The sequence below is a fragment of the Hyposmocoma kahamanoa genome, unplaced genomic scaffold (genome assembly GCF_003589595.1).
Source record: "Hyposmocoma kahamanoa isolate Upper Pololo Valley unplaced genomic scaffold, ASM358959v1 64, whole genome shotgun sequence".
Classification (NCBI taxonomy): Eukaryota; Metazoa; Arthropoda; class Insecta; order Lepidoptera; family Cosmopterigidae; genus Hyposmocoma; species Hyposmocoma kahamanoa.
This window is the reverse complement of record NW_020653852.1, coordinates 2,687,501-2,715,406: the sequence shown is the minus strand read 5'-3', so window position 1 is coordinate 2,715,406 and position 27,906 is coordinate 2,687,501. Positions and strand designations below refer to the sequence as shown.

Sequence of the window (27,906 nt, the reverse complement as noted above, 5' to 3'; positions counted from 1 at the left end):
CAGCATTACTGCATTCCGGTTTTGAAGGGCAAGGGTGCTGGTGAAATTACAGGCACATGGGACTTGTCAACTTATGTCTCAAGGTGACGGGCGCAGTGGCAGTGCCCCTAAGATCTATGAGATTTAAAGCTCTGAGTGGCATTGCACCTGTTATGACGTGTCGCTTACCACCAGGTGCACGACTTGTTCGTCCTGTCACTTGATATATAAAAAAAGCTATTTTGCATGATTTAACCTCAGTTGGTTGCCCGGAGTAGCAAATTGATTTACTTCCATTTTTATTTTCTGTTTTAATATTTTTTACAGCTCAATACGCAGTAACGTTGTCCAGTCTTGCATACGTCGTGTCTTATTTGCCAATGGGCTTTCTGGCGTCAATGACGAAGACTAACATCGTGGTGCTGGGCCTCACGGGCTTGCTGCCGCACATACCCACGTATTGGTTCTGGAAGGAAGTCGTCAATCAAGATGCTTATAGTTAGTGAAGTAACAAATTATAAGTAACAAATTGCAAATATCAACAAGTGACGGGACGAACGAGTCATGCACCTGATGGTAAGCCACATGCCTGTCCATAGCAGTGCCACTCAGAGCTTTAAATCGCAAAGATCTGAGGGGCGCTGCCACTGCAGCCGTCACCGGGAGACATAAGTTGACAAGTCCCATATGCCCGTAATTTAATACTACGCTTGTGTTAAACATTTTTTCATGCAGATAATTTTTACTTTAAATTAAAATTTATTAAATAATTAATAACAATAACGCACACACTCAACATAGCCCCGCACTAGAGAAACCCTGTGTCGCGAATGCCATAGACACGCACGAATGTGAGAATGGCCTTCAAATATATTATACGAAGTTTCGCCTCTGCGTTACCCACCAATACAAATCCAATTTAACATTACCAATGAGAAAAAGGAACTAAAGGCGTTCTGATGCTTTTTTATTCATTATAAAAATTTTAGCTGGTTTAAAAATTTTGTTTAATATTTAGGCTAACGTTCAAAAAGTTCGTAAAAAAGTTCATTGACCCAAGTTGAACGCATTCTTTGTTCCTTTATGATATTTGATTGTAATCTGATCTCTATTCATATGTAGTAGCGAGTGTTTTAACTCTCCTCTGTGGACTTTACAAGACCATTTCACAGTAGGCCAGAAGTCATTAGATAACCTTCTGTTAAATTGATCCTTTTGTTCTTTCATTCTCTACTTCTGTCATGTTTCTTTCACGCAATCTTTGGCTACGTTTGGCCTATAACCAATCTAACCACTCTCATTTACAACCTTTCGTACCTCATTAAGAGGGAACAGGGGAAAAATTCCTAATCTTCGATTTAATTTTAGATCCACTTTAAAGTTAAAAATAAAATATTGTATGAGTAACTACACGATATATTCAAGCATAGACATTAATCAGAAACATAAAACAATAAAGTTCCTCGATAGATAAAAATCACGAAATGACCTCTAATTTTCACATTTTTTCGATTTATCCTCGAAGTGCTACAGGTTATTAGGACAAAAATTAGATAATGAATTATATTTATGCATGATCGAGAACTGTCACTACGGATTTTTTAAAATCCATTTAGTTTTTGAGTTATTCCGCTAAAACGAATTTGGTACTTTTAATGTGCAAAATTCTACATCTCCTGTCGCATGTCACGCGAACTTCAGGCATATATTTGTTTCACAAATTTGGGCGGAGCCAACGTCAAAACTTTTTTTGGCATGCTCCCTCTTAACAAACAATAGGTTCTGTTCTGACATCTTTTCTTCCACTTTGATACACCACACTACTTGATCGCTGCGCTCATCCCCGTTTCTTGTACCACATTAATTTCTCTTTTGAAGATAAATAAAATAATTGACACTTTTTCTTTCAGAAGCGCAAGGACCAATTAACATTTTCGTGCAGCACACCCCGCTCAGTGGTTCCGTGTTTGCCTGCTATATGTTGCTCTTCACTCAAACTATCATCTTCTTTTTCATTGCCTGGTATTGCAGCAAAGTGTGCCCCGGCAATTATGGCACTCCTCTGCCATTGAACTTCTTGTTTAAGGTTAATACCCTTGTTTTTGTTGTTTAATAACCTTGATTGATACACTACAGAAAAATAATCATAGTCGTTACAGATCTTGGAAAAAATCTTAGAATAAATATTGCTGTTTTTCTGAGCGACGTTTTTTCTTTTGTCAATTCTAATATGTCTGGAAAACTATTAATGCTTCTGATAGTATTTTGAGAACATCATCCACGGCCAGGCATCCTTCTGCAGTATTTTTCATTCACCACGATCTTGTGTTAGTCTCATTTATCAACAACCCGCGAGTTTAATGTTGTCATCCACCCATCTCGCTACAGGACGTCTCACATTTTTGTAACCACTTTTTAGCTATCATTCGGTTGTCGCTTTATTCCATCTCGTCGGGGATAGTGCAGTAATGCATAACTAGCATTCGATTGTTTCCATTTCGGTAAATTAGTGACCAAATCAAATACGCGTAACTGTCGAGCCAACCAAGTTAGCACGATTTACGGGAATCTATTGTTATCAGTCCGTGGACAACATAAATTGGTTTAGTGCAGATACGCTCCTTTTACCAATGCTACATATGCGGATTTGCACTATCCCCTGTCATATTTATCATCTGTATCGACATCATAGTTAATTTATTCCATCATCATATCGAATATCATTAGTGTGTTGAATGCTTGACAATGGAGGTTCCAAGGGACTGGTTACCTATCAGTGGTCAAAATGACATTTTTCAGACATAACGTTTGGTCGAATTTTCATAACTTCGAAAGTACTTTTGAGAGGAAAATGTTTTTTCTTTTAAACCTAACTTAACCTCACCTCACCGAACCTAATCGTGTCTTTGCGATAAACATCCAACATATCCTGAAAGAACAACGGTTTCGTTATAATTCGGTTTTCGGTGTAATAAAAATTCCAACAAACGTTATTTCGGAATAAAAAAATCGAGTTTGTGATAGGCTACCCAGGGGGTTACCAACTCAGTATTAGCATTAAAGTATTGACTCTACAAATTTTTGAGCGGCTACAATTTGTTTTTAGTTAAGTATTTTTTAAATAACATGTGCATTAGGAAAATATGTTGAACCTATTGTATTGACCAGTCTCAATACTGGATAAGAAAAAAGGCTCCGCATTCCGGAATGGAGGGTACGGAAAAAAGGACGTTAATGCCGAACGACCGAGACTCGCTCTACTTCGAAAAGCCGCTGGATAATGCCGAGGTTGGCATCCGCATTGCCAACCTTACCAAAGTAAGAAAATACCTATAAAATATCGCCTGACATAAAAAACGAAGCAAATGGTAATGTATTATTTAAAAACTTTAAAAAAATATTTAACGAATAAAAGCTATTATAAAATGAATAGTACATAGATAATTAAATAATATAAAAATATTTCAACAATTACACTCCAAATGAACACAATGAATCAAACGAACTAAAAAAGATATTACACGTATATAAACCATCTGACGAATTTATAATATTAATTAATATAAGTATTATATTATCTCGACCTTCTCCATGACGTTTTTTGCTTTAGTTTTAATTGTTTTCACATCAATTTTAAATTTTAACATTTTTTGTTTACGCCTCTCAATTCCTATTTGATTTTTTTTTTATTTTGTTTCATTATATTTTCTTATATTGTATTCAATATCTTGCTTTGCAGTGCCCTATTCAGGGTCATGTACTACACTCTAATCGTAATGTAACACATTTGTAACACCTGACTATGTATGTACATATGACAATAAATAAATACAAAGTACGTAGTAAACGTTCATTTAGCAATAGGTACAATCATAAAAAAAGTTTTATCTACACGCACTGCAAACCAGATGCGCTCTCTCGTGTTTCGATCCGTAATTTTATTTTTTATCATACAAAGTGACGGGGCGAACTAGTCATTCCCCTCCATAGCAGTTGCAGAGCCAGTCAGAGCTGTAAATCGCAATGATCTGAGGGGCGGTGCCCCTGCGCCCGTCACCCAGAGACATAAGTTGACAAAGTTCTTCACGCCAACTTGCCAATACGCCAAGCGTTTTCAAATACTTCGTTTTGTAGTTATACAATACCAAGAAAGCTCTGGACAACGTGTCATTGGACGTGTACAAAGGGGAGATCACAGTGCTGCTCGGGCACAACGGAGCCGGAAAAACCACCCTTATGTCTATTATTGCAGGTAACAAAATTACCCGTGGTTGAGTATTGCAATTATTTTATGTTAAAATATGTTGAAGCCATGAACTGTGGATGTTATGAGGCGTGTAAGGTACTACAAAGGACAATGTGAGTGGTGCGGCTGAGATTAAATCGCGTATTGATGGTCAATTTCTTTATTATACTAGTTGTTCCATATAAATAGTCACCATTATACAGTCTTAAGTATAGTATCTTAGACTCATCGAGTATATAACCAGAAGTAGAGACGAAATGTCATTTAATTTGTATGAAAACTATTATGCCGTATCATTACGGTGACAACTGCGCACCGATTGGTTAGCCCGAATTCGAATGACGGGTATCGTCAATAGTTTCACTTCAAATTGACCAGTTTAACTTGAGCTTTGCTATAATGGACGAAAATTGAAAAATTACATATTAAATGTTTACCTAATTACCGATGAAATGTGATTCCGTTTGTTTTGTAAATACATGTTTTGCTGTTTTTCCCACACCACCGAATGAAACAGCCTCCCATTGTTAGATATTATCTTTGTTACAGTAAATACATACTATATTTTTGGAATATACGGAGTCGTACACACAGGTCAGTTGTTAGCGCTGTACTATTTCAGCTTTCTAATTAGTGATTTCAATGCAAACGAGAGTTGATATTTAAAAGTGACATAAGGCCCATTTGCGCGATGAGTTGCTAGGAATGGATGGCCCTTATTTCGTCTCTATTTCTGGTTATATACTCGATGGCACAGGCCTGCCGCTTAACTAGGTCGGTACCCGAGGTAGCTGCGTGGTTCCCGCATCACGTGAGTGACAGTTTACGTAATAGTTATGTCGCGCTGCACAAGGGATAATTTTGGTTATTTTGGATGACAGGATTGATAAGCGCTACAGAAGGTACAGTGACAATAAATGGGCTGGACTCAGTGCAGCACCAGGAAGAAGTGCGTCAGCAAATCGGTCTATGCCCGCAGGACAACATCTTCTTCTCCGATCTTACAGTGCTCGAGCACGTCATGTTCTGCGCTATGGTAAGTTTTAATGATTTTTCGTAGGATTGTCTCAGCTAGTCATTACAGTTATTTGAGACTAGGGACAGGCTAAGCTGTCGTAAGCGATGTCTGAAAAATGCGTTGTATTTGTCCCAACCAAAAAATACACGTGCGTAACCCATTGAGGTAAATGTACTACGTAATGGAGAAGCTATCTCGAACAAAAGTCCCGCCACTGACGAGGAGAAGGAACGGGGCGGGTGGGTAATAAAACAGATGTGAACGCCACAGCTGTCACCATTTCTGCCTACATAATTGACATTCATATTTGATGTTAATTATGATTTTTTAAATTGTGAACGAGCATACCATCTGAACGTCTGTGGACCTTCATGAACGAGGAATTCTGGCTGAAGGGTGTCATGTGCTGACATTTCCAAAGCCGGTTATCGGACACCCGCATTGCGTCACACGTCGCAGCCCATATGTGTAAATAAATTAGTGTTTCTTTGTATTATTACGTATATCTATGATTTATGATTTTACGGGTCTATCTGTAATATAAATGTAATATAATATAATATAATAAAGGAACGTCACTTTCAGTTAAAAGGCTACGGTCTCCAAAACGCGAAAGTATTTTCCCTTGAACTTCTGGATCGCCTATATATTGCAAGCAAGGCAAATAGTATGAGCAAGAATCTGTCTGGAGGTATGACACGGAGATTGCAACTCGCATGCGCTCTGGCTGGGAGTGGGAATGTGCTCATACTCGATGAGCCTACATTGGGTCTAGACATCGAAAATCGACGAGAACTATGGAAGTTGCTATTGGTAAACACTTTGATTAAAGAGCCAGCCTATATTCATAGTTCTTTTTATATGATACCAGTGACGGGGCGAACGAGTCATTCTCCTGGCCGAAAGGTTACCATGCCGGCCTGACACGCAGAGGTCCCAGGTTCGCTTCCCGTGAAAGAGCGCTGCTGGTGCTGGTGGATTTCTGTGGGATAGTAATGTTAACCGCTTGGGATATTATCAATATTTTTACTAGTCATGATTGACCATTGCAGAATGCGACTATGGTAGAAAAATAGTTGTCATCGCACTAAATATGAGAACCGGACACGTTCCATTAAACAGTTTTGCTTTCTTAATGAAAAAAAAGCAATTCTCCTAATTGCGAGTTATGTGGAGTGCATATCATTTGTTACTGGAATGTGTCCGGTACGAACAACAGAGGGCGGCGTTGATGAGAGACCTGCAGATCAACCGAACATCCTTAGGTGCTATAAATTGTATTTTAAGCAATCCTCACACGAAACAGGCTAAAAAACTATTACCATTTGTTGAATCAGCTCTCCAGCAGCGCCGCCCAGACATGTAAGCTATAGTTTAGGGTACGATGGAACTGGCATATACTTATACAAAAGTTCCTAAATAAATAAAGATATTACATAATTTGGGAGTTGTTTCCTTTTTGGGCAGTCGCTTCGCGGCGAGCGCACGGTGCTGCTGACGACGCACTTCATGGAAGAGGCGGATGCGCTGGGCGACCGCGTGGCGGCGCTGCACGCCGGCCGCCTGCGCGCTCTCGCCACGCCCATCTACCTCAAGAATAACATTGGTAAGTGCAAGCTCAGTTAGCTCTATACGTTGACTCGACCAACTGCAAATTTATGATCTAATAAAATTGTAACTGCGCGCAGAAAATTAATATAATTAAATCGTTAATATAATTAAACCGTTGTTGCCAATAGGCTGGACTGCCCCTACCAACTACATTGGGTGCAACTACACGTGCGTGGGGTAGTGGTCTAGACTCACTTCTGCATTGACTTATAAATAAATGGACGACGGGTCTAATACAAAAACCACGAAAAAAATGTCCCAAGTCAACCTATTCGAAATTTAAATTGTTATGTCATCGCAGTATCGCGCTGTCCGTAGAATAAATGAAGACTAAAGCGGAGTGTCGCGCTCTGTATACGATTTTAGCGCCTTACAAGTGCGGACACTTTTTAGCGCGGACCCGACGCGTCCATATAATTGTAAGTCAATGCACTTCTCACTAAAATTAAGTAATTTTGTATTGTACTAACCATAGCACGTAAGTAAAATTTACTGTATTACTAACATTATTATGGATCATGGTCCGAAATAAATAATTCTATTCTAAATAAAAACAGACGAAGAAAATTTGACACAAATCCGACGTTGACAAGCGCCCGATGGCGACTAACGGGGCAACGGGCGCGTCGGAGTGTAGTTAAACTGCTGGGCAATTTTCAAGTTTTTGAATAAATGTGAATTTATTAGCTTAGGGTTTTAGTTGAAAATTGAAATTTAGCAGGTTCTTGTTGTACTTATAAGGAAATTATAGTAATATAAATTGTAGTATAATTTCTATTTTGTGTGAGAGTGATGTGTAACTATAAGTGAGTAGTAACTATTGAGTAAAAAAAATAAAAATTGAGTAATTCACAACGTCACAACAATTCGCATAATATCGTTTGGGCTTGCAGAACCGGTCTGATTCCAAAGTTATTATAAGTATTCCCGGTAGTTCTTGAAAAGCTTGAGAGGGAGCATGCCAAAAAAGTCTTGACGTTGGCTCCGCCTACATTTGTGAGACAAATATATGCCTGAAGTTCGCGTGACATGCGGCAGGAGATGTTGAATTTTGCGCATTAAAAGTACCAAATTCGTTTTAGCGGAATAACTCTAAAACTAAAGGGATTTAAAAAAATCCGTAGTGACAGTTCTCGATCATGCATAAATATAATTAATTATCTAATTTTTGTCCTAATAACCTGTAGCATTTCGAGGATGTATCGAAAAAATGTGAAAATTAGAGGTCATTTCGTGATTTTTGTCTATCGAGGAAACTTTATTGTTTTATGTTTCTGATTAGTGTATATGCTTGATAATATCGTGTAGTTACTCATACAATATTTTATTTGTAACTTTAAAGTAGATATACCCCTCTAAAATCAAATCGATGATTAGGAATTTTTCCTCTGCTCCCTCTTAAACTGCAACCAGTATCCTTTTTCCGGGCTATCCGTACCTATTCAATCATCTACGTAATAATAATACCATGAATAATAAATAGTAGATAATGAAGTTCCTATTTATTATCAAACTAAAAGTTTTCATTCAAAATATCCATTTGAGATATTATATTAAACTTAACATTCGTAAAATCACATTGTAGTTAATTAAGAAGTATAAGTAGCATTATAATCGCAGTAACGTGTGAAATTACCACCGGTCGATATTACTCATAGCTCAGTAAGTAGTAGTAATTCCGGGGTAGGGAGTACCGGGAGTCTACAATCGCGATACCGGGACTGATTGCACCTTGCCTGTACCGAGATTTCTCGAGTTCAAGCCCTACTCGTGGGAACTCGAGTCGCACAGCCCGGTCACTTGCGCCATAGCAGAAATAAATCTAGGTAGAACGGCGATATTATTTGTCGATCGATGGGATCAAACATGTCATCTTTTTGACAAACTCCGCCCAATACCTTAGGAGTACATAATTAGAAAAGTAACATAAATAAATACTTTGTTGAAATCTATCGGTATCGATATTTCGATACCTGCAATGAACACAAGGTACGCCAACTCAATTTTTTGATCATCTCTATTTTTGCTTATTTGTTTTGTTTCCACAAAATTCGTTTATTTTGTTTAGAATTTTGTTTTCTGTTTGTTTCTGTTATATAAAAATAATTAAGAAAAACTTCCAGCAAGTCCTCTGTTTTATTGTAAGTTTTACTCTTAAGCCGGAATTTTACGGTTTCTACTCATGACGTTCTTTTCTTTATGGCCAAATAGGTAATGCAAAAAAGAATTTAATTTAAAGTAAATTAATGTAAAAGAATCTCAGCCAGTGCGCTGTGCGGAGTTGTGTACGAGATAAAAAGGTATATCGAGTCGTCTTTGGTTGGTTAAAGTAACGGAATGAAATGGAATAATGGAGAACTTTTTCAAAATTATTTGTTGAATAAACAGTTGCCGAACAGAGAGAGCATCGCACTCCTTTAGGAGTTTGCGGGTTGGGTAATCGAAAGGATGGAAGTTGATGACTTTAAGAACAGCTCTCTGCGCTCTTTCCAGGTGTATCAGAGTGGTCTGATGTGCACCGCACCAAGACGTAGTGCAGTAAAGTAGCAATGATTGACAGAGGGCTAAATAGTCAACTCGTCTCGATGGTGGCGATTAAATCACGTCGGGGTCACCAATTTGTAGCACTATGCGAATCACGGCAATTTACAGTTTATAGTCCGGAACACAAAGAAAACACTCAAGTTCGATTTACGCTGTTTAATTACAAGAAGACAAGTTTACACTTTTACAGTTACAGCACGAAAGGCACAGAAGATACAGTTCAGTGTGGAAAGCTAGTCATGGAACTGAAGGCAGTAGGCGCAAGCTATGTGCAAAATACTAAACACAATTTATTCACGTAATGGCGGGCGATAACGGTAAATTTTAAAGGCAAAGCGAGCGTACGTCTAACGTCAGAGCGCAGCAAACAATGGCGGAGTTCACGACGGCAGCCGAAGTCTCAACTTCGGCGCATCTCACGAACGTTCCCGACTAGTGGCGGAAACCGCGTTATTAATCGTTCGCCCAAAACTAGTGCGATCTCCGTTCGCTCTAATAGTGTGCGATCTTTTAGTCGTCACAGTACTGACGACACAGCTCCAGTGATGAACATCCTGTAATATCTGTTCTGTGGTCTTTTCCCCACAGGTACCGGCTACCGCCTAACCCTAACAACGACCGGACTACAACAAGAAAATGCCATCACAAGTCTCGTAACTACCTACGTACCTGACGCAACACTAAAAGAAAGAAGTAGCAGCACCCTCGAGTACTCACTACCGTCCGCCAGCAGCAAAAACTTCTCGGCCTTATTCACGGAGTTACAAAACAAACGATTGGATCTTGGAATAAATTCTATTGGAGTCGGTGTTTCGACTCTCGAGGAGGTATTTTTGAAGTAAGTGCGCCGTCGTAAACGCTTTGTCCTTGGTAGCTCCTAAGCTGGCAACAGCCTAATTGGCGCTACCAAAATTAACTGATGACAATGTCCGCCACCAATAGGACTATTCTTTTGCATGGCGAAATCCTCCTAGGACAGCGGAGAGGTTCTACCGGCTAAAACCCCACAGTGGCCTTCTCGGGTGCTCTAGAATTCGGTGGATCAAATGTCATTAACTATTAAGAATCTATTCCTCGTTTCAAACCATTTTGAACAAAATTCAAACAATCAAGTCGCTGACCGTAGACGGTTTAGTGATGGCCAATTGTAACGCCAACTACAAATCGATTAAATAATTGAATGAATCTATTTGTTCAATGGAGTCATACTAGCGGTTTTCCTAACATAACTTATATAAGCATAACATTCGGTTCAATCAATTAAAGTTTAGTAATCGATTGTTAAATCGAACATTTCAATCACAATCGAATGATATCTAAATTGAAATCCTCCTTCACATCCTTACACTTGATACCGAATGTTTTTTTTCGAACAGCACTATGCAACCATAGGCAAGTCATAGAAGTATAGATGAATAATTACCTCACTTTTGGACTACCATTTTTCAAATACGATTTTACGATGCTATTCAAATGAATATTGTTGGAAAAAGGAAAAAATATATCAAATCGAAATCTTCGAAATATACGTGAAAGTGTTATTTATTTGATTTATTGAGTGATTGCTCTAGAATTTTAACCAAACAGGTTTGTTTATGTTCAAAATGGATTGAAACAAAGTATAATTACCCAGTTAACGGAATCTTATGTAAGTTTGAGTTCTTTTTCCTGTCCGCTCAATGTTTTTCCTGAAATGAAGAAAAAAATTCGACCACCGAAGTCAGAGAATTCTAGGATCCCTTCTAGGAGAAATGCCCATGTGCGTTGCGATAACAAGTGGGGTCGCTTACGTTACGATTTTTTAACATTGATTCTGTAGGTTACACTGAAATATAAAAAACGGTTGAGCTAACGATAAACTTAGCTTTTGCTATATTTTTATTCGATGTAATTTAGGCGGGAAATGTCGATACGTCCTTGTCCGTTATAGTTTAAAATATCATTTGCCATAGAAAATGCTGTTTATTGATTGATTGATTCATATTTTACCAAGACTGGCATGCAAATTTTAAATTTTATTTGAAAAATTAAAAAAATGTATACTAGCATTATTGTCAGTCTGAAGCAATTCTAATAATGTAAACAGATTTCTTAATTATACATTGTTATAAGTATGAAGTTATTGTCACGTCTTGTAGAAGTAACAATTGAAAGTGTAGGTCAAAATGTCGCTTACGATAAATCGGCGTTCACATGTTTTACAGTAGGTACCTATATCTATAGTCTGTCTTTTTTGAAGACGGAGTAAAATGACATTTGGAATATGTCACCTCTTTGTATTTTTAATAGACAATTCTAAATGCAGTGTCTGTATATCTATAAACCGAACGAGCCTGTTATATACTCGATGGAACGAGCGAACCTACGAACTTGCGAGCAACACTTTTGCGCAATGAAATATCATTTTACTCCATCTTGAAAAAAGACAGCGTGTAGCCATTGTGACTGCCATTTTTGTCTGCCGACCCCATTGCTATTCACAAGTGGTATCTTACACAATTTTATTCCAGATTGTGCAGTGACATTGAAACGGCGTTAACGGAGGATACTGACGACAGGCAATTACGAGGTACAATTCTATTTTAAAGTCAAACCTTGGGAGTCATTATCAATTCGTGCCCTGTGTGTTGTGCTTGATCCAGTCCAGAAGTTATTTTTGCAGTTTTTGTACAAAAATCTTTATCTATCCTTATACAATGTGTTGATTTGCATTCTCGCGATATTTAAGAAAATAATAATAGAAATAATGGTAAATCATCTAAAAATATTCTATTCAATATTCTGGCTAATTGTATGTAGTAGTAGTTTTGTAAAATTGTCCCCAAGTGTATTCACCGCGGAAGACAGTGACCCCGCCACTCGCTTCACCGAGCGATACGTAATCTTTCTCGATCGCTTATTTACCTATTTTTTAAATTATGTTTATGTACTAGTATTGTTATAATTTACTATTTATTTACATTAGTTAGAAAAGTTGACTGAAAAAAGATTTTTATAACTTAGATTTGGTACTAACCAACTTTTTTTTACATGAAAGTAATGCTAGAAGTACCTAGCTCCACAGCTGGTGGCAGGCTCCGTACCGGAGCCAGCCACAGATATGCAGAGTTTCGTTTCAACTTCAACTTAGCACATTCTTCACAACAGAAAAAGCAGAAAGAAACCAGAGACGATTTTTAATACTCGTAATCTACGTAAACTAAACATTTCACATCATGCCGATGCATGGAACGCACTTCATGGTAATGCAGGGTCTGGTGAACATGGTAGAGGTTGTTTTTTTCACTAACCCACGTTGCATTTCGTGAGAAACTAGAACGTATGGGCGATATCAGTGGCTGTGACACGTGTAGTGCAAGTCAATAATGACCTTTGGATCAAGCATGGTTACCGCAATTAAATATAGAATAAGAATTTAAAATTTTTTTTCGATTTAGAGCGATTCAATTTGTTGAGAAGTTCTTGGGTGGGTCAACACACATCAGCATAATTAAGGATAGGAAAAATAGTCGCCTGTACCAAGAGGTTTTTGTTGAGATGGGAAGAAAGTGTTTGAATTGGTAGAACGATCTTAAGGTACCAATGATCTTCTGACTAATGCAGGTTAATGCAATCTGAGGTTTCTAGCTTAAAGTAAGTACTATCAATGTGTAGTCCCAGATTCACAACATGAGGTGCAAATACAATAGGTGTATCATTATAAGAAAGAGGCGCGACATATCAAGCATATAAACATATCAAGTGAACTATTATAAAAACAAAAAAAGTACATGAGGCACTAGCCAAAAAACTTGTCATAACAAAAGAGCGAGGAAAAAAAGAAAAAGTCATGTGGCTGAACTTTTTCCATCCTATAGGGTATAAACGGAACGTTCCTTGTCAATTTTGCGAGCTGTCAATGTCATTGTCTAGTTAAAAGTTACGAATTAAAAGCAACAAAGATCTCTAAAATCAGGCCAAAATATGCGCTTCTCAAATATATCTTTAGGCTAATAAGGGGACATCTCAGTAACCCCCATCTATTAGCTCAAATCCGTTTTTTTGTCCCGTCAATATTACGGTACTCTCTATATCATTACTATGTAGGGTTAGCATAACAGGGCGCGACTTGCGCGAGAGCGACATAAAGCCCGGGATCTCTATGCGAGAATAGCAGTATCTCGCGCTTTATGTCGGTCTCGCGCAAGTTACGCACCGTTGTGTTAGCCCTACTGTTCGCTCTACATCTAATTCACGTGGAGGCACTAAGACACACGGCGACTTTATCGCATCTGCAGCTATTCAGTCGCGATGCAGTAGCGATGGTGTCGCTAATCATCTAACCTTTACACAGACGGGCGACTTAAGCGGCGATATATATATTTTTATTTTTACTTCTTTACTTTAAATTATGTCAGAGAGGGCTAGCCACAGTCATGCTCTGTGGAATCTATGGGTTGGTAAGAAATGATCATTCAGATCATTCGAATACGAACATTAGTAGGTTACTAATTTTTTATTCAAATGTCAGGATTAGTAATTACTAACAAATCGAATATCGAAAACATTCGACCCGCGCATTGCTAAACTAGGCCACGGAACGAACCAGCGGATCTTACGAATTTTTCTATCATTTACGGACAACTTACATTTGACCAAATAATTGACTACATTATATTAGACAACATCACATGCGTTGTTCTGATCCCAAAGTAAGTAGCTAAAGCACTTGTGTTATGGAAATCGGAAACAACGACGGGACCACAAACACTCAAACCCGAGATAATATAGAAAAGTTAGTTTCTACACTGACCCGGCCGGGGATCGATTCCGGAGCCTCAGAGATGGCGACACCATGAAAACCGGTGTGCAAGCCACTCGGCCACGGAGGCCGTCAATGTACTTGTTGCTGATCTACACACTTTTTTTTCAGAGTCAACGTATCCGAAAGTGAGGGGCAGTCTCCTGCTCTTAATTCAAATGGGAATGCTCATGAAGAGGCATATTAAGTACTTATACTTTAGAAAGTGGAGTTTCCTTTTCTTGGTAAAATCTCTCCTTATAACGAGTTTTTAAATTTTACATTATTACACATTGGAAAGGAAACCATTTTTTCCCATCTTAATGGCGTATATTTGATTTTTCAAAGAAACCAACATTTCGAGCCCTTTACAGATGCCAAGGCCACGCTGTTGCTTGAAAAAGCTAATAATAATAATGCACACAATCATAGCTCCGAACTAGGGATTCCCTGTGTCGTGGGCACCATGGACATACACAGACAACCACAAAGACACTCTGCAGCGATCGCAGACTTAAACATATTTAAAAATAAATTATTTGACTTGTTATGTGATCTGTGTATATATGATATGAAAGATTGTTTAAAATGAAAAGAAATTGACACAACCTCGTTTTTAAGAATAACTGCTTCAATATATTTATTTATAAGGATTTTGTAATAATTTATCTAACTAATTAACTAACTACATGGACATACTTTTAAATCACAATTGATAAAATGGCTTTTCACACATTGCTTGTATACTTTAAAATAAACAATATTTAGCAGTTACAAATACCAATTGATTAATTTGAAATGCAAATTGATTTGTAATTGTAGAGACAAATGTGAAATACCACTAACAAACCTGCACACCTTGCACTTTGAACGCAATGTGCCTAATTTTACTCAAGATCTGTATAAATACTGTATTCTGGCAAATAGACGTATTCGATTCTATTCTATTCAAATTACACCTAAACTCACGATAAATAAATGTAGGCCATAGGAATATTTATCCCGGCCCAGGAATCGAACCCGGGAGACCACTGCGTGGCAGTCCAGCATATACGCGATTTAAATCAGAAAAAAATACTTTCATTTCCTGTCTCTCCTTATCTTAAATATGTTCATAGGACGATTGGTAAAATTGCCTCATCGGAATACGCATTTCATACGCGTTAATTTAGTGTTGTGAACTGCCCTAAAAATATCGTCGTTTACTTAACAATTATGTCTAGCTGCACGCGGGATAATTTCTTCAAGATTTTTCTGACAGTATCATTGACTTACAATTATATGGACGTCGGGTGCGCGCTAAAAAGTGTCCGAACTTATAGGCGTTAAAATCGTATACAGAGCGTCATTCACGCTTTAGTCTTCGTTTGTTCGACTGACAGCGAAGCAAGCAAAATTAGACAGTACTGCGATGACATTACATTTTAAATTCAACGTTTTAGCTTTTTCATATTCCTTTACATGTCACTACGTTTAAATAGGTTGACTTGGGACATTTTTTTCGTGGTTTTTGTATTAGACCCGTCGTCCATTTATTTGTAAGTCAATGGACAGTATTCAATAACTAGTTGATTGAAAAAGGTGCCATGTGGTTTATCTGTACATTTCAATTATCAATGAAATATTTTTTTTACATAACAACAATATTTACTAATTTGGTAGGCTATTTCTTTAATCAACTTGTTATTGAATATCGTCAAAAAATTCTTATTGAAATTATTTTTTTAACAGCGCGACAACTGTTTTTTTATGATATCAAGTGGCAGTATGAACAAGTACCTACACCTGGTGGTAAGCGACACGCCTATCCATAACAGTTGCAGTGCCCTTCAGAGCTTTAAATCGCAAAGATCCGACGGGCACTGCCACTGCGCCCATCACCCTGAGCCATAAGTTGACAAGTCCCATGTGCCTGTAATTTCACCAGCTCCCTTACCCGTCTAAACTTGACTAACTTCCCTTGGACGACTCTTTCACAAGGAGCTCTACTGCTACTAAATATTGTCACTCCTCCCAACACAGTTACGCGTTAGGCCTGTAATGAGTAACTTTCTTTTTTGCAGCAACTGCTAATACCAATCATATTAATATTCGGCTTTACATATGTATCTAACGATCGACCAAAACCTGAAATTGGTACCAGAAGAGCCATGGACCTCGGCATCTTTAAGGATATGAAGAAGCAACCGAGGGTTTTTTATAAACTGGACTATAAGGACCATGAGTATTTAAACAATTTTCGACGGTTTGGTACCGTTGACTTTCAACAAACGGCGAATATGACTGATGGTACGCGGTGAAGAGCATGTTACACTTTATACTTAAGAAATAAAATCTACTTATACGTCGCTTGCGGTTAAAACTAGTCGTCTCGTGACGTCTCTTGACTTCACGCTTATGTTTCGCTTCAAGCGTGATGTTTGATATCGGCTACGTTGAGTTTGAATAGGGGTAATAAGTACACGATCAAGAGTATGTCAAACATGACACTTAGGGTGAGGACAGACGAGCGTAATTTTGTGAGTTGTGAGTTGCGCTTTTTAAGTTGCGCAGTTTGAGCTCGACCGAAATTCGGTTGGAGCGCCAGATGAACGTTTTTTGTTCCGTTGCTTTTAAGCGTTTATACGGGGCGTTTGTGTCGTAATAGTCAATGGATCAATTAAAAATAGTATGCGTTTATGAAGCATTAGAAGACGTTGTTAGAAAAAGAAAAAGAAGCTAGGTACGTCCACTCAATATGAAACGATTAAAGTATGGGCAGTTTCATATATTAGGATACAAGTTTATGTAGACATACAGATGAATTTGTTACTAGTACTATCACATGCCAATAAATATTTTTCAAGAATTATTAAACCTACTAAAACCTTTTGTTACTAAGACAGATACAAATATGCGACAAGCCATCAGTCCAGAGGAAAGACTAATAATAACAATCAAGTAATTTGTTCAATTATTTATATTCTAATCTCCGTATCGAACATTTTCGCAAGAAACGAAGAAACTCACGCGCATCCTATACCAAAGTGACCCCTTCCCTCACCCCTACCTCCACCCGCGCCAGCCCGTCACACGATGCGACCGAAAGTCAGTCGTCGTTACGCCCGTGAGTCGGCTGTCGGCGTGTGTAACAAACCGTACTTTTTAAAACCGAATGCAGAGCAAACTACGCAACTCAAACTACGCGACTCATAAAATTACGCTCGTCTGACCTCATACTTAAGGTCTAAATTTAACATTGGCCAAAATCCAAAGTGTTTAGCGTGACGTAATATTTATTTTTTGTACTTTATTTCAATAGCGATGTTACGAGTAGACCGGGATAGCCGATCCATCGCCGGAGTCGAATTGAAAGGTGATAATGCCAAGGTAAGTTTTTAATGTAGGGGAGATGTAGCTAATGAGGATCACCTAAGCGAGAATTGAAATAAAATCAAATCGATCAATCAACTATTTATTGCTTTGTTCTTATAATAAACTTTACTTTTTAAACTATCAATTGAGATCTACTATGAACTAACTATCAACTTTCATCACTTTGGCTTATGAATTTTGGAATAATAATAAGATTTAAAAAAAAAGGTTTCGATCACCATTGCAAACATCGGTTGGCAATGGTGATCAGCATGTAGACAATGGTGGTCAACACATATCGCACGCATAATTGCGAACAGAGTCCTACCCACTACAATCGCAAAGCCCACCAGAAGTGCACCGATACCATGTTTCGTTATGTCGTCCGAATACGTCACATACAAGACACAAGTTACCTGCGTCTTCAACATCCTAGCATAACTCATTCGTGTTCACGTTTGACGTGGAAGTATTATTAGATTCCTGCTGAATTTTCTTCTTAACCTTCTCAAGATTAACCCTCTGTGGCTTGCTCTTCTTTCCCATCCCTTTTCCCTTGTTTTCGACAGCTTTAGCCTCTTTTTGTCTCCTTTTTCTTTGATCGGTCTCGAAGTCAAAATCGCTGCATGTTGTTTTTTTCTTCCTTGTCTTGTCATTTGAACAGGTGCTATCTTAGGCATCTGAATGAAATTTTGAATTCGTGGGGGGTTCGCAGATGTTGATGGTATATTGAATTGAGATGATGATGCAATCGCTGGTTCATGAATTGTGGGACAAAATGCGGATGTACTTGGAATAGGATTATCCTGTTCTATTTGAACTGTAGCTGTTGGTAATGAAACGAAGTCAACAGCTTCAGCGGGGGTCGATTCTGAAACAGACTCAACATGATCTTGAACGATAATGGGCTCTGATTAAACGACTTCAGCTGGCATAAAATCTTCATCTGAAAAGACATTGGGATTTATGAAAAATGTGCCTGTTATTTTAAATCCCGCTTCGGCCTTGCTCATGGAGGCAACATTTAAGAATGCTTTTTTGAATCTTGAATGCGTGTTAAAATTGTGTTTCAGCTTTAGGGTTTGAGCGTATTCGAATGCTGCTCTTTTTATTTGATTTGTAGTGCAACCGTAGAATACATTGGCCATTTTCTTGATTATATCCGCCAATTCTATTTCCATCTCAGGCGTGAAGACAGTGGGTATTATGACCAAGACGAGGTCCTTAAGTTGGTTTTTTTGTGTACCTCTTGTGAAGGCTAGAAAACGGAATATTCATGGTCTTTGCGGCTTTCCTTATTGAATTGAATTCTGTTCATCAATGAGCTTCAGAACCTTTTCTAGATGGTCCATAGACCAGCTAGCTTTATTTGACTTCCTATGACGAACTATGGGCATCTACAAACAAAAAATACTTTGTTTAATCGTAGTAAGGTAATGTGGGCGATGGGGATCACGATTTTTGTAGGTAATTGGAGTCACCTGATTCCGATTACCTACATGGGCGAAAAGGAGGGGAACAAAATCCTGATGAGAAAATTAAAGGTATAATAACAATATGGATTTTGAATCGCATTCTAAAATGTTACGATTATTACATATTACAAGTACAGAAATGAAAATTTAGTAAGTTAAAACTTACCTTCAGATTTATCTACTCGAACAAAATAGATTAGAATGGCGCGAAATCATCACACGTCTATTACTCTATATCCGCTCACGCGATGCGCTCCTCCTACCGCAAAATGGCGGCTATTTGGTTTCGCAAAATAGAAAAGGATTCAGTTTAAATACAAGTTTTTGTAAATAAATTATTATTCTGCATTGCTAAATAAATACCCTCCGTACTACCAACAAAAACATCTCAAATAAAATGCAGTAATACACCGCCAATCCTGCACTTAAAAAGCACTAATGAAATTTTTTGTGTGCTTGGATAAATATGATAATATTATGTTTGAGTGGTTCTAACATTTACCATGAAATTGCTCCTTAAAGTATAGTTTATAAACATTTATATTCAGGGTAAACTTAAAAAACGCTACTTACGGTATGTTTTCAATAAATAAACACCGAAATCACCAGCCCAAATAATAACACACACGATTGTCGTGACGTATTTTTGAAGTTGTTTATTTTTTTAAATGACAGACCCAGGCATTAAAAGCTTTATGGTTTGCTAGAGTAGTTACCGAAATAGCAATTAATATTAGTTCTTTTACCTGTTATAACTTCGATATCCGATAAATCAGTATAAAATCATCACCGGCACCTCTAGGTGTGGTATGCGTCTACGGCTGCATGTATCGCATGAGCGGCTAGGCTCTAGCGCGTCGCGCGAACCGAGTGTGCCACCATCAGTGCACGGGAATGTCACAAAACTATCGCATTGATATATTGGCATAACTTGCTCGCATTCGATTTTTGTTATTTTGTAGTAATCACCATTATCAACTGATTCCGATTGTATACATCTCCCCTATAAACTCTCTAACAATATATAGATTGCGTGTTTCGTAAGACATTCCCATCCCGGAAATCTCGGAGTCTTTCTTTTTTGGAATTTTCATTACTGATGCTTTCAATCTCAGAAGTATCGAGACTTTGAGTCTTAAGTTACTTAATTAAACAATGTTAGAAATGTAATAGACCAGCGGCCATTTTTATTCTGGTGACATGGCAACACTGTAAAATGAATTTTAGTATCTGTAGAGATTGAAGGACGATAAAGCAGGTTCTCTGTATCGGTCCTCGAAATTAAATATAGTTTAAATAAAACGCCCGTTGTTTCTTACGTGCCTGTTAAATGTGAATTTAATAACTAATAGGGCTGAAAAAGCACTGCTCTGAATCTTAGCTGGCTCAAACGTCCCTTATCATTGGCAGCATTACCGCGCTGAATGGCCGACGAAATTTGTTGGACCAAGTAGGATCCAAGGCGCGAGCACAGCACTATCTCTAAGCAGACGACCCAGCTCCCTGATGGATTCTTTGGCCTCCGCACCCGAAGTCCCCGCAGTCTCCACTCTCGCTTTGAAAAGGCCCAAGTTATAGGGGGGAACAAGTCCGCAGGCAGAGAATGCCACTCCCTAGCCGCGTGCCATATAAATGTGGAAGCGAAACGCTCCGTGCGAATCTTTTTGTATTTTTTTGTTATAAAGCAAAACAAAACCTTATAACTAATTACAATCTAGCCACTGCAGACAAGACTAATAAGCAATTTTCATTTAGCATAATTTCCTAAAATAAAAGTACCTTATATAAAGAAATTATCCATTGACAAAACATCTTTTAATATTTGTTAAGGTGAAGTGTCTTCCACTTTGTTTATGTGTTTTTGTTTAATTCACTATAATTAACTACACTAACTCAAAACGCTTAGTTCTTTGTAGTCTACGCACTATATTTGTATTGTCTAGTAGCCGTATAGCCTCTATGTTCACGTGATGATGAAGTCTATGTTCGTGACCTTCGGCGTACTTTATTATCACTTTATTTACAGGCTCTACATCCAAATCACGATGCAGACCCTGATTTCGTATGTACCAATAAGCACCCACAATTGTCCTCGGTATTTTATTTTGGAAGCGTTGTATTGTCTGTATGTTGCTTTGCAGAACTGGATACCATAGTCACACTGGCATAAGGACCTGTTTATACAATAATATTTTATTGCACACAGATAGTGAAGAGCATTTTCCAAATAGCCAATACATTTTCTTTAAACGTATGTCTAGTTCTTCTTTTTTCTTCTTGAAGTGGGCTTTCCAGAGTAGCTTCACGTCGAGGGTCATACCAAGACATTTGGCGGTATTTGCGTAGGGTACCTATTTGTTTCCTTTTAATTTTATGAATATAAACTGGAATAATCTTCAAAATTTACTTTATTGCACTTTTTTCATTGACTTACAAATAAATGGACGACGGGTCTAATACAAAAACCACGAAAAAAATGTCCCAAGTCAACCTATTCGAAATTTAAATTGTAATGTCATCGCAGTATCGCGCTGTCCGTAGAACAAATGAAGACTGTCGCGCTCTGTATACGATTTTAGCGCCTTACAAGTGCGGACACTTTTTAGCGCCGACCCGACGTCCATATAATTGTAAGTCAATGACTTTTTTACATACTTTTAGCGTTGGGTTATAATTCGTTCTATCAAGATGCTCTATTCTTTTCTTACTTCATTTTTCAAAACACATTCTAATTACAAAACTATTCATTCAGCCAGTGATTCTACTCATAGAGTAGAGCCTAGACTACAGTACCTATTTGTTTCCTTTGTACAATGGAGCGAATCGTGGGAATATCCACAACATAGGAGTTGGAACCCCAGACCACGTCTAGTCCCCCGATAATGCAAAGAGGAAGGCGGAATCAAATCATGCAATTCCTTCGCACACACTCCGTGGTATATCCCGTAGAATAACAATAAGCAGACAACTTTACGACGGTGTTCAAAACTCTGCAGGTTCGCCTCTATTAAATCAGAGTCACCTATAAGCCTCCCGACACGCTTGTCGATTGATGCCAAGGTTGGTATTTAGCACAGTCATCCCATAAGTGGCAGCAGTACTCCTTACATGACCGGACTTCATTGCGAAGTCATTAAAATTAACCACAGACCATTCTTTCTTCCGTGGGCTTAACGTAATTTAATTGGTCCGCTTGTATTTCCACCTGCATTCTAGTCAGTCACATTTTAAAACAGGTATACTACTCAACGACAGTACGCCACGCAGCGTTGGTAGCCCTGAACTTGTTAAGCAACTTGCTGGCAGCAAAACACGACCGCTACATCACCACATACAGCCAGCCGCTCCAGGGCACTAATACCGCCAAGATAGTGCCCAAAACGGTGTTCACTACAGTCGTGTGGGCTCTTTGCATCTTGTTCTGTATGTACCGCTGTTAAAGTTCCTATTTGTCATTATTAACCTCATATCTAAACGATTGCAATAAAGTTTTAATTGTCGCGACGACGATCGAGAAAACCATAATGTCATTTAGGGTCATGTGCTATATATATAAAGTCTTATTAGAATTTTGAAGTACTTACATTAACTTGCCTAGGTCAGCTTCACATGTTTTAACAACGTTACCCTAAATTATATTTGCCGAAAAAGGTGTATACATAAATAAATACTACAGTGTCACCAAGACATCGCGACCCCAATTCTGATAATTTTCTTGTAAGCTCTATGAGGAGAGGAGGAGCTAGCACGGTGCTTCTTTGAACTAGTCGCTACAAGTCTCGCGCGAGTCTCGCGACTGCTCGCGGTGCCGCACTATACATTCTAGCATTTCAAATCAATTTGAACTTTTTTCTTTAGAAGATAACATCCAAAATGCTATGCACTAAAAATGCTCCTCCGGCCGCTGCTCTTTCAGTGAAACCAGTGTCTGTATGGGTGATATTATTTATACCAAAGTTTCATGATATTTTTGTTTCAGTAATTTTATCAACAGTATCGAACACGATATATCGACTAATAAAAGACCGCCAGACAGGCATTCGTCACATCCACATAATGGCTGGGTGTCCCCCGTTCATCCACTGGATGGCCACGTTCATCACTCACGTGTTGATGTACACCGTCATTTCGGTGTTGCCCACACTCATCGCTGCATCTATTATGGACGAAAATAATACTATAAACACTACCCGCTTCCTCTGTAAATATTTATTATTATTCTTTGTTATGTAAGCGACAATTCTTATTTTTTTGCGATGGTTGGAAATGAAACTGTGAGTGTTTGTTTTTTCAAACAATGCTTTTTGGTAAATCATAAATAAGTTATCTAAATTAACAACTTTTGCAGCTATAGTTCAGATTAGAGTGCTTTGTTCAATTTTAAACATAAACATCAACCATGATGGCTTTATCTGTCATACGTAGGTAGTTAGTTTGTTTGAAAAAACTATATAAATAATTACGTCTTTCACTTGCTTGTGTGAATCGCTTAGCGCATACGCAAAGATCTGTCGCGTACGCGCAAGCAGGACTGTTCACGAGTTGCTCGCTTGCGCCGGCCGCTTATTGGATTTCATTGCGTTGCGTGAGTGTGATATTTCCACGCAAGCTACAGGGACGTTTGCGGAGGACCACACTACTGGCCAATCATAAAGCAGCAGGAGATGCACCTAGCAGGCGCGCAAGTTTTCCAACGCAAAGCGGAAGGCTCGTGAACGCCTTTGCGCGGAAAGCAAATGTCTACGCGCCGTGTACCCAGCCAACGCAAGTAAACGAAAAACGCAATTAAATCGAGACGTTTGGGGATTTTTATATTTAGGGATTGTGTAGAGACGGCGCGGGCACGCGTTTTAGCACTTTGCATTCGCGTTCAACGCTCTTTGTAATACATATTGCTTCTAAAGGCGTGATGTCTGCCTTCTGCTTCTAATATCCCTTCACCAGTACTCAATTATACCATTCGTAATACTACAACTACTACAAATTATTTAAACGATGTGATACTTAAACAAAGGTTGTTTATTCATTTAAAAGCGAGGCTTATAAAAATAGTTTCATTTCCTATATGTAACAATCGCGAAAACCTAAGAACTCGATACTTATAAAAATAGTTTTTGAAATACGTAAATTAATGCACGTCCTTACAAGTATAAATTGTGTAGATTTTTATGAACTGTCACAGGGGTCACCCTGACTACACTACACTATTACACTATACAGACTACACTATTCTACTTAAAACTTCATTTAATTAATTGATTTGTATGCTGTACAAATGGCAATAGATACTGAAGCAATAGGAGCCGTTTGCTTATTAGCTAAGCCTAATAGTTTCACCTACCGCCTCTCAAGCAGACGCCGTGGGTTCGAATCCGAGCCACCAATCTATATACTTCGTTTCAATCCATTTTAAACAAAAAGTAAACAAGTCACTGATCTGACCATAGATGGTTTAGTGGTGGCCAATTGTAATTCAAATTCAAAATACTTTATTTCGGATGCTTCGTCCATATTGGGTAGTATAACAAAGAAAAACTTACACACTAATGTTAGAATTACAAACTTATAAATATGTGCTGGGTTTAGGGTACACATGAAGTTTGTATACTCACGATGCTGTTACCGCTGCCACGCACTCTGCTTCAAGAATGCCACTCTATTTCTCATGATGGCTGCAAATCCGTCCACATGAGCGTCGGCGAACATTCCTGACACGCTACAGAATCGTGGCAGCCGCAACAACATCCGGAATATATTATAAACAACTCTTACAGAGTTGAGAGCTTTCCAAGTGCAGTTGACCCATAGGCTGCAGGTATAAAAGGTCTGGCAATTGTAATGCAAACTAAAAATCGATTAATTAATTGAATTAATCGATTTGTCTAATTGAGTCATACTAACGGTTTTCCTTACATGAATAGTAAAAATACATAACCTTTAAAAACCTATATTTAAAAATTTCGGAAATCTTAATTTTAAATCGTCCTTCAAAACCATACACTTAGATACTCGTTTGATTGCGATTAAAATTTTCGATTTACCAATCGATTACAAAAACTTTAATTGAATTAACGGAATGTTTTTTCGTACAGCACTATGCAACCATAGACAAGTCATAGAAGTATAGATGAAAAATAACCTCACTTTTGAACTACCATTTTTTAAATACGGGTTTACGATGCTATTCAAATGAACATTGTTGGAAAAAGTGATAAGATATCAAGTCGAAAACTTCAAAATATACGTGAAAGTGTTACTTATTCGATATACGGAGTGATTGCTTTAGAATTGCAAGGTTTGTTTACTTTTTGTTGAAAATGATTGGAACAGACTTTACCTCTGAGTTTTTCGGAATTTATGTGAGTAATTTATTTTGAAATTTACCGCGAAGTTTTCGGAGAACGAACACACCGCGAAACTTGCACGTCAAAGAAGGTTCACAACTCTCGGAAAACGTATTAAGTCGCATTGTGCTAGCGAGGCGAACTATGGCCTAAAACCCTCACCTGAGAGAAATCCCGTATCCAGCAATGGGATTTATAAATGGGTTGATGACGAATGAAACTATGTTATTTAAGACATTCTAGACGTGCGTACACAATAAATCATTTTGATTTCATTTGAATGATAAATAAATCTAAATAAAAAAAATGTAACCTACTTACTTAAGGGTCGATACTACCTAAGTTTTTCCCATACTAATACGGTTCATTTTACTTTGGGTCAATCGGCAAAGACACTGGCTTTATTTCAAAATTTATTTTTTTACGTACGATATTAAAGCCATTTCAAAAATGTGTATCGTTTGTATTGGGGTACTATTTCGTTCAGTTCATAAAAAAAAACATTATTGGTATATGCAAAGTAAGCTTGTGTCTTAGAATAATAACGCATAGAAACCTAGTCCGCACACGCTAAGTGAGGCAAATTGAAGCGCTCCCAAAGGGCCTACACGAGCGGGCGGGCCTTCAGTGCTCAAGGTCAACTTGCGCCGCGAACAGATCAAGAATTTTAGCTAAAAATGACGAAATGTGCGGTAAATGAGTGTAAAAATACGTCCGAAAAACATAAAATAGATACTAACATCACATTCCACAAGGAAGCAACGCGTTTCAACTTGTACTTTTATATAAATATTCACTAAATCCGAAAATTAACGTGCTACTAAAACTAGCCTACATGAATTTGATTTTTGCCTCACTTGTGACACTTCGTTTGATATGAAACTATCATTCTATGCGTTATTATTCTAAGGTTTCTGTTTTTTTCCATCGTGAAAATGTATAGGAATCGGGTTTTCACACCGTACACTACTCAGTGTATATCCGCAATTTTATAATAATATTAATTCATTTATTCACTTCAAATAGAGTAACAATTAAATATATTGGGCCTTCTTAAATAAAAGCATGCAAATACAATAATCAAATAATATACTAATTAAATTTTTATTGAATTGATATTCAATTATTTTTTTGTGAAATTACTCCACTAGTTTGTTATATAAAATAATTGAATATCAATTCAATAAAAATTTTATTAATATAGTGAATAGCGACATCTCTCGCCAGGACTGGTAGCTGTAAAGGTACTAACTGGGTGATAAATCTGTAATAGATTTCTCATAGATAGCGCTACGACTAAAAAGTCGTTGAAAGACCAAGTACAAAGACACGACGCAAGCACATAGAAAAATTCGTGAGGTCCGTTGGTTCGTTCCGTGGCTTAGTTGGTATAGCGTCTGGCACGGTATGCTCGAATCCGACTGGATCGAAGGAATTTTTTCTGAGTGTTTTTTCTGAGTGTTCGATCTTTGTATTAATAATTATAACAAATAATATACTGTTCGATTATGACAATAAATTGATAAATTACAGTTATTTGATTTAATACGAGATTAATTAGTCCTTATATTTCATGAATTCGTCAACTGTTGATGAGTGAGTTGAGTTTAATATAATGTACACTTTTTCCAAAGTAATTTATTCAACGCTTTCACTGTTATACTGATTATTTTAGGTTGTATAGACTCTTGAGTGGTAATTTTTATTCAAAGGATATATGTGACCTAAATCCATTTGGTTGCACTTAAAGTATAACACGTTTTAATGTCAATATCTGTTATGTTATATTTGATTGCAGCCTTCACTTTCGTGGTACTGGAGTTGGTGATAATGGCATTCCTTGCGTTCATGTATTTCGTCAGTTTCGGTTTCGGTGAGCGAACCACGGTAGCTATACTCACCGTCAGCGTCACACTAGGAGGTAAGGTCAATAGAGGTCAATAGATTCGTTTAATACAAATATCTCATAGTAATAACCGAAAGGGAGACGTTGAGGGAAAACCAGTTGATTGCAATTAATTCGTTTACTCACATTTCACAGTAATTAGTTTGAAAGATCAATTCACAGAGAGCGACCGCGCTTACGTCTTTTGTTTTCCAAGTAACTCACATAAAAAGCCCCTCTTGTCAATGCGCGCTCGTTTATCAAGTATTGACTATATCACCTTTATTCCTTGTTTTTTCATGTGGTAACCGAATGACCGTCATATCGTAGGAACACATCAGACGACTAATTAAACTGAACAGATTCAAAATATACCAGCACCTACCTCTGCTACCTCACCCAATTTGAGTTGTCAAGCTCAAACGTATCATTTGTAGACAAAGAAACCATGACCGGGACTAGTTAATCGATTAGTAGATAGCTTAGTGATTCGTTTCTCTAATAATTAGAAAGCAACACGTGAATTAACTAAGATCTATCCTTTCGTAAAGACCATTACTTCTATTATATTACGTTTAAAGTGATACGACAAATATTATTTTAGAATCCATGTTTGTCACCAACGCGGTACTGATACTTTCTGGCGAGTTGGGCTACCTACCTTTCAAAG

General features: G+C 37.8%; 1 protein-coding gene across 1 annotated transcript in view; it reads left to right on the top strand.

Moving 5' to 3' along the window:
* The window catches only part of LOC113230806 (ATP-binding cassette sub-family A member 3-like), a 46,276-nt gene extending 18,981 nt beyond the window's left edge, over positions 1 to 27,295 (top strand). Inside the window, exons 8-22 of the mRNA XM_026464894.1 lie at positions 307 to 477; positions 1,890 to 2,065; positions 3,148 to 3,297; positions 4,114 to 4,231; positions 5,107 to 5,261; positions 5,829 to 6,056; positions 6,711 to 6,849; positions 9,987 to 10,236; positions 11,909 to 11,967; positions 14,311 to 14,423; positions 16,242 to 16,467; positions 17,480 to 17,547; positions 22,244 to 22,430; positions 22,987 to 23,208; positions 27,150 to 27,295. Coding sequence (XP_026320679.1) covers positions 307 to 477; positions 1,890 to 2,065; positions 3,148 to 3,297; positions 4,114 to 4,231; positions 5,107 to 5,261; positions 5,829 to 6,056; positions 6,711 to 6,849; positions 9,987 to 10,236; positions 11,909 to 11,967; positions 14,311 to 14,423; positions 16,242 to 16,467; positions 17,480 to 17,547; positions 22,244 to 22,430; positions 22,987 to 23,208; positions 27,150 to 27,295 — 2,408 coding nt within the window. The remainder of the gene's footprint in view (positions 1 to 306; positions 478 to 1,889; positions 2,066 to 3,147; positions 3,298 to 4,113; positions 4,232 to 5,106; positions 5,262 to 5,828; positions 6,057 to 6,710; positions 6,850 to 9,986; positions 10,237 to 11,908; positions 11,968 to 14,310; positions 14,424 to 16,241; positions 16,468 to 17,479; positions 17,548 to 22,243; positions 22,431 to 22,986; positions 23,209 to 27,149) is intronic.
* The last annotated feature ends 611 nt before the right edge of the window (positions 27,296 to 27,906 follow it).